At 42.2% G+C, this 12,229-nt stretch overlaps 3 protein-coding genes across 7 annotated transcripts in view; 2 read left to right on the top strand and 1 right to left on the bottom strand.

Moving 5' to 3' along the window:
• The window catches only part of LOC139135890 (actin nucleation-promoting factor WASL-like), a 570,409-nt gene that overhangs the window by 196,676 nt on the left and 361,504 nt on the right, over positions 1–12,229 (bottom strand). The window lies entirely within an intron of this gene.
• On the top strand, positions 597–2,572 carry LOC139134357 (uncharacterized). The gene is made up of 2 exons (XM_070701228.1): positions 597–1,084; positions 2,026–2,572. The coding sequence occupies exons 1-2, from the start codon at positions 836–838 to the stop codon at positions 2,533–2,535; spliced, it is 759 nt and encodes a 252-aa protein (XP_070557329.1). The 5' UTR covers positions 597–835; the 3' UTR covers positions 2,536–2,572.
• The window catches only part of LOC139135868 (E3 ubiquitin-protein ligase PDZRN3-B-like), a 103,426-nt gene continuing 102,587 nt past the window's right edge, over positions 11,391–12,229 (top strand). For all 4 annotated transcript variants that reach the window (XM_070703621.1, XM_070703619.1, XM_070703620.1 and 1 more), the window contains exon 1: positions 11,391–12,229. In XM_070703621.1, coding sequence (XP_070559722.1) covers positions 11,522–12,229 — 708 coding nt within the window. In that variant the 5' untranslated portion in view covers positions 11,391–11,521.

The raw sequence follows: 12,229 nt of genomic DNA, 5'->3' as shown, positions 1-12,229 counted from the left end.
CATCCCTTTATTGTTTTTGTTTTTTAATCTAATAGCGGAAACATACGGATGAAATGTCTGCACACAACTTTAACCAAAATTCAATAGCCGGGCAATATCGGTCGCGCTAACAAAGTATAGCGCGTTTGAAAAGGTGGACGACCTTCTCAGACCGCCTTAAGCGTTATAACGTCCGGTTACCCGAGACGATGGGTTACTGACGTCACGAGAATTTGCAGCATTTGGCCGAGATCATTGGGAAAGACAATAACAAAGTACTCCAATTAGAAGGAGCAAAAGAATTTATCGTCACTGTCCACAATCAGTGATGCCTATGCTAGTCTCCTTCAGTCAAGGCTCCTTCACACTGTTCTGGCTTCTGACGCAAGGTGCTTCACATTATGGTTCAATTGAAATCAGATACGAAACTGTGAATGACTCAGAACCCCGGACTCAGAACACGGATTTGGAGTAAGAATGTGGTCAACACAAAGGAAGAGGTACATTGAAACCCAGGGATAGGGTTACCAGCAGAAGTTTGGTAGCGATGGCGTTTTGGTGGAAACTTCTTGGTCTTGCCAAAATGTTGCCTTATTAATTATGAGTGTGATTATCAATTTTTGGTCAGAGTTTTTGTCCCTCATTTTAATCTTGATACATACATAAGCTTATATGTATGTATCACATTTATGAGTGTCAAAATGAAAACAAAATGTTATTCAAAGCCTTAGCACGAAGTGAGATTATTCCGCCATATGTAAATTAGTAATGAATATGCATAAGGTCTAGATATACACATACACGCATATGCTAAACAGATGACTTTCCTTGGCCACGCCACTGGAGGACGTTGACTATGGAGGCTAGACGTTCCACTGTAGCTGCCACGTCGTCACCAAGTCTTTCTACCACTACTGCAAGCTTTGTAAAAGCTCATGGCTCGACAACACCAAGTGAACCTTCTACTGGTGGTAGGAACACCAATGCCGCTGCTCCTGTTGCTGCGACTTTGAATGCTGCAGCTCCACCACCTGTTCAAAAGACTGGCGACGCCAATATTGCAGGAACGGCAAATACAGGGGATGGCCACGTCGCTCAGGCTCAGGTACGGTTGTTTCTGTTACTTTGTTTTTCAGAGGGATATAGTTAGGTATGGAGAAGGGAGTTGAGCGGAGTGCCAATTTTTGGGCACCCGCTATCTCGTGTACGTAATTTGAGAATGGTCGCGTTAGAGTGCCAGTTTGTGGGCACCGTACTGACATTGGGGTTAGTCAGAGTGCTAAATTGGAGCACCGGGCTTTTGGAAGCGGAAAGTCAGAGTGCTAAATGTGAGCACATGACGTTTGGAATTGGGAATATAGGATTGGAGTGTCGTCAGGGGGCACCCGATAAAATATGCGCTGGGAGCGCCAGAGTTGTGTATGAACCCGACTTTTATAATGATAGGCGTAGAACGATTATGTACAGTGCTAAAACCAGTTTGATGTGCATAAGTTGCGTTATACTCGTACTTCTGTGCAATTTTATCAGCTCACTCAAAGGAGCTATAGTTTGGAGTGGTATGTTTGTCTTCTCTGTTGCTAAAAAAAAAAAAAAATAAATTACGTTTGTGCCCTTTACGTTTAGCATTTTTCCCCCCATAATTTACTTTTCATGTGTTCCTTAAAATTGCTCGCACGTTTGTGTTTTGACTTGGAGGATATAAAAAAGAGAAAAAACTAAAAACAGGAGAGAGAAATTATAGTGTGGCGTGGGGTATGTATTTTCTTTTTTAGTTTTATTTATGTACACTTTGAGCCAATACACTTCCATTTTGAACCTTTCCTTTTCTTTCGTTTGTGTTTTGTTTTGTTTGTTTGTTTTTTCAAAGCAGTTTTCCGCTGCTTATGTGTTTGTGAGGAAGGGCCATTGGAGGGCGCCAGAATATGCAGAAGTCGGATGGCATAGTTGGCCACAATTGCTGTAAAAATTCGGGTGTACAATGTGACTGTAAAAGGTCGTGTCCATTGTGAACGTACAGCTCATAGATTCCCTGATTGCTTTCAGGTGTCTGAAAAATTGGAGATATTGCTTAAAAAGGTGGAAAAGATTGAAGAATCTGCAGGTGTGGCAAGTGTGGATGACGCCTTACAAAAGGTTATGGAAATGGCGCATTGTGCAGCTGTGGTATCCAGACCTCAGCTTATCAACGCTCTAAGAGTCCTGGTTGACAGAGCCACGATGGTTGGCCACCCCAAGTTACAGAGATATCGAGCTGTGTTATCACAATTTGAGGCAAATGATTTTGGTGTTGACGCAGGCCGCCTAATTATCTTACTCCTCGGGAATAAAGAGCAAGAGGAGATCGCGTCTAAAGTTTCCAAATTTCTAAAGAACTCTGGCCATTCCACGCGTACGTGCCTTATTCGTTTGGCGGTTCGGCATCCGGACGCCGTTCCAAAAAGAATTACAAATGCTTTCAATGCGGAAAGTTTGGACACTTTGCAAGGGATTGTAGAGATGCGAAGAATGGGAATGATAAATGAGCAATTTCAATTTGTGATATGTACAACTTGAGCACTAGTTGTGCTGCAGTAATGGATATTAAATTATGTACAAGTTATTCTCCTCGTGTTGTCACTTTCTCTGTGGGTTTCCCTACCCCCAACAGGGGGGCCCAAATGGGCTCTTTGCTTTGCAACCTGCCATTTGCAGGTCCTGTCTGGGGGCGTCCCCTTTTACGCGAACTTCTGTACCAACATTTTCTGTTTTGTATTGAAGTCTACCCTCTCCCATTTCAGTTTGTGCCACCTGCATGGGAATTTGATTATGAAGCAAATTGGAATTCGTCCCAGCGTTTGAGTTACGGGTGGACGACACTAGGGGGCGCCCCTAGACAACTAGACATGGTTGATGCATCTATGGTTGCAGTAGGGGAGACGTTTGCCTCACCGGATGACCTTTCATTTAGAAATCCAAATGACTTTATTGCTGGCGAACTTCACAAGCATACAGAGTATTGGACTGAATTGACTGAACACGTAACAGACAAGTCTGATATCATTGAATGGATAAATAACGGTGTTAGCTTAAGAAAGTATTTTACCAATTTTAACGGTGACTATAAGGGAAGAAAATATGATCATGACTTTCCTCCTGCTAGAATATTTGCTAACAATCCTGTATGTCAGCAATTTGGTAATTTCATAACTCGAACGATTTCTGAAAGATTGCATTCAGGGGCTATATCGGTTTGGGGGAAGGTTGGGTGTGACCCTCCACCTCATATTGTCATGCCTATTGTTGTGGAGCCAAGTAAACCTAGAATGTGTATCGATATGAGATATTTAAATCTGTGGACTACCCCCATCCCATTTAAATTGGATACTCTAGTAGAAGTTTCTAGGTATTTAGAAAATAACGATTTCCATTTTAAATGCGATGATAAAAGTGGTTATGACCACGTTTTTATTTGTCATGACGACCGTACTTTTGCAGGTTTCCAATGGGCTGGGGTATGGTATGTAAATAACACTTTACCATTTGGGTGGAAACTATCGGCATACGTATACCATACCCTCGGATATTGTATTACACATTACGCCAGGTCTTTGGGGGTACCCTGCATACAATACATTGATGATAGGCATGGGGGTCCACTAAAGCCAAAAAAGGGTGATATTTCGTTTAAGTGGGACTGTTACCGGAGGGCTCAAGCAGCAGCGTATATTTTATGCTCAATTGCGATAAAGGCAGGCTATTTTATCTCCCTGGATAAAAGTGTACTTCACCCCGTTCGATCATTAACTATGCTCGGGTTGGTAGTGGACACTCAAACACGTTCCTTTGCAATCCCAGAACAGAAAAAGTCTGCATTTCTTGAGTTGATACGAAGCGCCTTGTCACACAGAGCGATCCCTGTAGGGACGTTACAAAAAATAATGGGAAAGTGCATTTCCTTTTCATTGGCATTACCTTGTGCTAGATTATATATTCGACATATGGCAAATGCTTGTAGTATTGCTCAAAAGACCTCAAAAAATCTTATCCCGGTTCGAGGCCTACTTAGATACGAGATTGAACAGTGGGAAACCATAATCCAACTAGCAGGGAATTTTGCTTGGCCAACAGAGAGTCACATGGCTATTAGAATTTACACTGATTCTAGCAATTCCAAATGGGGTGCTGTGGCTCACTTGGGCAAAGAGAAGATAGCTGTGGGGTCCATGTGGGAACAGGAATGGAGTGATATGCCAATAATCCGGAAAGAGGCTGAGGCCATATATAGGGGGTTACATGCCTTCCACAATAATATTAAGAACGGCCGTGTCGATGCAATGGTTGATTCTCTCCCGGTGGTACAGGCTTGGAACAGTGGTTGTCCGGGCGCGAGAGCAGTTGAATTGAATGAAATTTTGAAGAAGTTGTTTAATTTCTGTTTCCATAGCAATATTAGGCTTACTATGTCTCATGTGGCTTCTCGCGATAATGAAGCAGATGCGCCGTCACGAATATGTCTTTGTCAGATGCCTCTTTGTCTTGTACTACGTGGCAGTGGCTTGATGATAAATTTGGTCCGCATCAAATAGACGCAATGGCAGATTATTCTAATAAGAAGTTACCCAGATATGTATGCCCATTTCATCAGATTGATTGTGAGGGAGTAAATTTCTTCCAACATCATTTCGGTAATGCTGATAAGATGTACGTCTATCCACCTTTTGCATTGGTGCCTGCAGTAATTAAGCATATTCTTGAACGCGGATACAGAGCTACTGTTATTGTACCTAGAGGGCGCTTTTTGACGTCGTATTGGCCTATGGTGAGGCAGGTGGCACATGATATAGTGAGCATTGGAGCCAAGGGGGACATGGGTATCATTCAAGCCCCTTCTAGAAACGGTTATAAAGATTATCCTCTACCCTGTGATTTGTATGCCATTACATTTGATTGGAGTTATTAGAAATCTTGCAATTAAAATGTGTAAGAATGATATGCATGTACAATTTATGTAATAAATAATAAAGCCTGTGTGTATTTAGACCAATATATATCTATCTTCGTCGTGTGAATGTGCATACATGTATTGTCCGGCTGAAGTACGCTTCTTATCTGATTGACAGGTGTGCTGGATTTGTGGTGCTTGGAACCAAGGCCCATTGCAGGCGTGTTGGTTATGTACCTCCAAATTGATAAACCCACCTTGTGTAACTAAGGATAACCCAATAGATATCACGGCTCTTGATCAGAGAATAAATGGGCTACTCGGAGATAGGTCTGCATATGAAAAACAAAAGACAGGCTGATACAGGATTTTGAAGCCTTTCTGACAAGGTTACCTTCGCCAAACCGGTTGGTAATGCGAATCCGGAAGATGTGGTACGGTTTCTGGTTTTCAAGGACAATAACGCTAAGACTCAGGTTCACCAAATCGACTGCGCATATTTAGGACAGACTGGTCACATGCCATGCGCGTGTCCAAGACGGCTGAGGGCAGGGACAGTTAAGAATATGGTATCGAAATTGTCCGCGTATTTTCAGGCAATTAAATCTCACACTGGTAACATAATAAATCCAACTAAAGCACTGATGGTGCAGCGGTACATCAAAAAGATATCCGAGGAGCAGGCAAAGGCGCATGTTACAGTCAGACAAGCCAAACCGTTATTCTTGCCTAAGCTACGTATGGTATTCGATCTTATCATGGATCTAATTGTTGCATCTCCATCAGCGATTCATGCATATCTATACGCCCGAGATATTACCTTTTTAAAATTATTATATTTCTCCGGGGATCGAGCAGGGGATCTTGGTCAGGTCAAAACGCAGGAAATTCTGCGTTTCCCGGACAATTCAGGTTTGATTTTCAATCACACATTTGGAAAGACTCTGAGGGGTGCGGAAACAAATATGTTCGCTATTAAGCGATGCGAGGATAGACGCCTTTGTGCAGTGAACGCGTTGGAACAATACATCAAACTATCAAGTGATCTAGGCATTGATATACGTACAGGGTATCTCTTTAGGCCAACAACGCCAGCGGGAAATGTAGATAATAAACCATTGTCCTCTCAGGTGGTGTATCAGAGATTAAAAGACTACCTTCAACATTTAAATATTGATGAAGGGGAAACTCCTCATAGCATACGGTCTGCGTGTGCCATTTCCATGGCTTTAGGGGGTGCAAGTACCCAGGAGGTTATGGATCATGTCGGATGGAAAAGAAAGTCAACTGCTAACCATTACATGAAATTGTCAGCCTTGTCTTCCGTTCAACGACCTGATAATTGGCTTGAAGGAATGCTAAAAAATACACAAAATTCGAACGCTTATGAACACACGGAAACCTTGACCGATTTTACAATTGCCTTTCCTTGAGTATGGGGTGTAACGTATATATGTACAGACAAACTTTACGAACATTAAAGTAGAAATGATTAACATGTTGTTTTTGTATGTGTTTTGGAGTAAGGGTGGTATGAAGATATAAGTATTGGTAAGGTTTGGAGAGTAGATTTGAATGAGGTATTAGGATTTCATCAAGCTCGGCGTGGACAACTTTCACATCTCGATTCCAATACTTAATACAATGGTAATATTATTGAGCGGAGTGATAAGGCTTTAAATATTATATTATTCAAAGCCTTAGCACGAAGTGAGATTATTCCGCCATATGTAAATTAGTAATGAATATGCATAAGGTCTAGATATACACATACACGCATATGCTAAACAGATGACTTTCCTTGGCCACGCCACTGTAGGAGTGGGAAATGGGAGGCCCTTTTCAGGGTAGGCGGTATTTGTGGATAATGATGCTAACTTGCCCACCCACCCACCCACCCTGGTTTTAGTCGGATCATTTCGCTCAAGTTACCAACTTTCACATCTCGATTCCAATACTTAATACAATGGTAATATTATTGAGCGGAGTGATAAGGCTTTAAATATTATGTTATACTAAGTGATAAAATGAAGATTTCACTGGGCTGACTGACCATAAGGGTAAATATGTTAGGAATATCAAGTGAGAGAGTAAGATTCCATCCCAAGGCATGACCTTCGTGAGGATGAAATTGTCTTTTGTTGTTATTCAAAATTCACCATCGAAACCTTCCCCGGGGGACGAAGTAGTGTTTTGTTTTCAGATTCTTCTCGCATTGGTTCATCAGATGTGAGATTTGAACTTAGTAGTTCGGTTGCTGTTGTTTAAGTTGTTATTTGCTAATAAAATTTAGGGACACTAATTTGTTGCTGTTGTTGTTTCACGTCTGACACAGGGCTTTCTTAGTTGAAAATACCACACAGCTATTGAGTATTCAGGGCGGAAAATTAAACTCCTATAACGTTTGGCCTTCGACTCACATGTCCGGTATACTTACAACTATGTATGGAGCAAATGATTGTGGCAATTCCCACACAAGCATTCGCAATAACTTGATTAACAGTAACAACAAATTCAACTTCTCCAATTTCATTAGAAAATCACCATCAATGACCAGATTACCAAATTCCCTTTGCACCTGTCGTTCAACTTCCCTGATATAGATGTACACGTGATCAAGAAGCGCGGTGACGTAATCGATGAATCAACTCTTTAGATTTCACGTAACACCAGTCGTTTTACAAATGTATGCGGTGACATCACACTGAGCCAGGTAAAGATTTCCATTAAATAACGTTAGAAGAAAATGTAACTGACTAAAAGTTCAAGCCCTGTATCGAAAACCACGCGTCCTGACAGCATAAGATGATGAAATAATGTGAGCATCTTTTGCAATTTTACAACGAATTCTACAATGCATGATCGAAGGAAGAATAAAAGTATTCAATCGAGAATGTAATTTAAATTTCTAAATTAGAGTGTATTAATTGTAAGGTGATCAAGGATTTGTAAATTTGGAGGAAATGAAACGAGTAGTTCTTAACATAACCTAAATTAAAAGTACTGACCAATACCATAAAACAAACACTATAAACTACTTTATCGTAGTTTCGAAAAACGGAGTTGCGAACGTAATCGTCTCATCAACTATAGACATGAACTTGTATTTCTAAACGGAAGGTGTTGGCGTAAACTGTTTGTGGAAGTACAGCCTATCGTGTTGCTGGAAACACCCGAGTGCATACGAGGATGCTTATTTTTCTGCCACTGCACGTCATTTTATGGTAGGTACTAAACTAAAGAAAGAAAGAAAGAAAGAAAGAAATGTATTTTGGTTTCAGCAGGATGTCAATCAGACAAAGACGATGTCATAAAATTGTCAACTGCGTGGAAACATTTTTCTCTTGTGATGGGGTAAAACATGCAATTAAAGTATAAAAAGGAATATAAAATGTTTAAATATAAAGTGATGGTACTGGAAAGAGGAAACTGCTAACGCTAATGCATTTTAGGGGACATGCTAAAGTAGACTGCTGTTTTACCGATTTTATGACCCTTTATGCATAAAATTTACAAAAGACACCGCTTCGCTACCCCATGTCACAGTTCCTCCATCACAGAGTGCCCACGTTATGTGATTCTCAAGGCTTGCTGCCCCGTCGGACCCTTATGCTGTGCGTGTATTTGGGCAGGTGACTGCCGTTGACGGAACACTGCACCTGTATCTCACGATGAGCAAGCTGGAAAAAGGTTTTGAAAAAAAGACAAGTCTAGGATAGCTGTCATGCCCTGTCGAGATCAAATGCCGTCTCATTCTGGCCTTGTCCCCTGTTGCTTCGGTGTCCACCATCACAGACCAGTGACACAGAGTAATAGTGATTTATAGTAAGCAATACAAGATACGGCTGTAGCCTTCAGTCCACGTATCTTTAACTGGGCTGGTAATATACTTGTATAGGTTTCCCGTCTGTCGGCGTGTTTCGCTATCTCTTTGACACGACCGTTATTGTTTTACCAGTCGCTTTGATCGTCCATGCATACCTCACTGAATGACGTTTTTACAGCGCAAGGGTATCGTATTTGACCGCTAAAACTTGTTAATAGCAAATTCTGTACGCTTAACGGACAGCCCTATCAAAAATTTAGCAGTTCTGTGTCAAACACAGGTGCACTATTAACTCTCCCATCTATTTGTCTCGGGTACACAAAACGAGCTCACAATAGGAGCAAGGTGTGCGGTTTGCTCACTGCCCTCTAATATAATGCGTTACAGCTCCCTGCCAGTTTCAAATGTTTGGCCAAGTCGTGAACTTTGTGCAGATAGCGACACTTGCCATCCTCGAAGGTTCAAACCACAGCAAGTAATTCGAACTCAAAATGACAAGTGTCTGCAGCGCGTACGGTTTCTGTGTACTAAAGTCACGTGGGTGCGCATACCGACCCTCATTTCGACAGAAGACGTGGCAATAAGCAAAGAGCCAGTGCTGTATTTCGCTTAGATTTGAGAAGACATCAGCTTTTATGGCTTTGTGCATTTGGACATCCCCATCTCAAAAAAAAACAAACAAACAAACAAACCAAAAAACCAAAAAAAAAACCAACCAAACAAAAAAAAAGTACCTAAAATAATAATAATATATACTAAAAATGATCATTGGCGAACAAGGTTCTCAAATGCTCTCAAGACGTATCACATCAGTGCATCATTTTGGAGGGTCTATGAGTGCATAAGCTTACAGTACCATAATTTAGCCTAATGGTTTCCATTTTGAACAACGCCGTCTAGTGGTGGAGCGGGTTCCGAGGGTCCCTCTTCTGTTCGCAGGTGTCTCACCGATAATTGAACTCAACTTACCTCTTGATCGGCTGTACGTTAAAAATAAAAGTCGGCGTTGAGGTCGATAAAAGACAGTCTTCTCAGTGCACCAGTGATAATTTCCTGCGCACTGCACTTCAATCCCCGAGCTTTTAATGATACCATATCGAACATTATAGGTTTTTTCGAACGAAAATGTCTTTCAAATTTCGGAGTTGTATTCAGTATTCACAGAGATACGCAACAAACCAATGTTTGCCTCCTCTCTTGTGATGGGGAGCGGAAAAGCAAAAACCAAAGTGGGTAAAAGATGAGCTAGCATCTTCCCCATATCATATTTCCCTTCATGTTAATCAGTATCACAAGCACGTTTTTTTTTCTCTGAAAATGTGTGCGCTCTCTCTATAAAAGTGAATCGAACAGGCTATTCGCCTCGCGAATTATGATTTTTAGTTGGCATTCGCCTCGCTGCGGGATAAAATATCCTCGGAAAAGTGAATAGCCTATAACTGTACAGTAGATGACACAAAGAACAACCAACTCGCAGTGCGGGATGTATTCCCACTTGGACGAACGCGGCTCAGAAAATGAACGGTTGTGGAACACTTTGATATAGGGTTTCGCACAAGACGTGTGGATTTTAGGGCCATGTTTACACTAGCCGAATAAGCGGCAACCGCAAACGCCCGCCTGTTAATCAGCGCTAATACGATGCGAGAGGCAGATAGCACCCGGCAGGCCGGTCCCTTTACAAGCATCAAGCGGGCTGGCGACGAGGTCTGCAACGGCGGGGTGCCCAATAAAGCTCTTGAGCAGCGACAGACATGAGATACCGCTCACCAATTACCGCCAGTAAATTAGAGGCAGCAATTTGCATGCCCCAAAAACTACCAGCGATGGCCGTGCGGTGATGAGGGGATCTGTCGACTGACAAATTTAGTAAAATCGGACAATAATAGTGTTCCTGTCGTCAAATAAGTAGATGGCGTAAATTGACTTCTTTTCATAATAAGGACAATTCCGACAAAAAATATGTGATGAAAGACACGCAGCCCAACCGTCTAATTAAATACCTGTTCCGCACTTGTCCGAATGTTCGGAGAGCCTATCAACTATAGACGTTGGGTAATGAGATAGACATTGTTTATATTTTAGGAAAATGTTTACACTGTGGAACCATAAAGGTACCGCAACATGCTACACGGCTAGCGCTGAAACCAAGGCCAAAAGATAAGTTTACATATGCTCGCAAATTCGTCCATCGACAACCGGGCTCGTACACTCGAGACCCGATAACTATGAATGAAACGGGGTCGAGTCCCATCTTTTCATGACCATATATAAAATAGCGGCCCGAGGAAAAATACAGCGGAACCGTTTGGTTGCATTCTCTGTCCACGATGACGCCAAAAATCATACTACTGAGTAGTGGGGACCTTTCCCGGGTTTCGCTGAAATTCTTTTCTGTTCTTTCTGCACCCACTGCAGGTTGAATGTCGACGGTAAAGGGCCTTGGCTCCATGTTGCCTTTGAGTGTTGTTGTTGCGATCAAATCGAGAGCGGGCATGTGAAAAACTACAAAGTGTGCCGGCATGGTTCTAGTGATTAGGAATCGTCCAATAGGAATTCAGTAATTAGTGACAAGTTTGTACACTGTTGACGTATGGTTATTTCGAAAGCTAAGCACCGCCCATCAGCCGTGCGTACTCGGTCTTTAGTGTATTGTACAACATAAAGCGTACACATTCATAGCAAAGATACACAACCGTAAGCAGCACACTGCAAGCAGAGTCGATTGTATGCCTTATTCATGCTAAACCTCAATACGGAGTCGAGCGTGTACAACAGCTGATAGCAGCAGAATGGGTTATGATTTAGATCGCTTCGTGGATCCCATTGAAGACGACCTAAAATGCGGCGTTTGCCTTGGAGTTCTGGAAGAACCTTTGGCCACTCCATGTGGACACGTCTTTTGCTCGTCGTGTGTTTTACCCTGGGTAATACAGAATGGGAACTGCCCACTGAAATGCGATCGCTTCTCACCCAAGGAACTGAATAGTGTCTTACCTCTGAGGAACATTATACAAAAACTGGAAATACGCTGTGAGTACCATCACAGAGGATGCAACGAATTGGTGAAAATTCAAAATCTCTCACAACACGCAGAGGACTGTGATTATCTACCTGTTCAATGCTCGAACAAGGGGTGCAGGGAAGTACTTGATATTAAAGATCAGTTGCAGCATGAGAGACAGACATGCGAATACAGACCTGTGGGTCAATGTAGAAGCGGTTGTGGATTAACACTTTTGTGCCGAGACTTGGAAGGACACGAGTGCCTGAAGGCGCTTCAATCACACGTCGCGTCGCAACAGGTCAAAGTTGGCAGCTTGGAGCGCGACTTGAAGAAAATCGCTGTGAGATACAGCAAGCGGGAGAAATCGCTGCTCACGCAAATGGCTACACTGCAGAATGAGATCCAAATGCAAGCGCTAAGGTACCAGAAGAAGCTGAATGAATACAAATCACAGATTCAGTACTTGAGCAAAAGGGCAAGTTGTGCAGACAAG

This window comes from Ptychodera flava, chromosome 6 (assembly GCF_041260155.1).
Source record: "Ptychodera flava strain L36383 chromosome 6, AS_Pfla_20210202, whole genome shotgun sequence".
NCBI classification, from domain to species: domain Eukaryota; kingdom Metazoa; phylum Hemichordata; class Enteropneusta; family Ptychoderidae; genus Ptychodera; species Ptychodera flava.
This window is presented reverse-complemented; position numbering and strand designations above follow the sequence as displayed.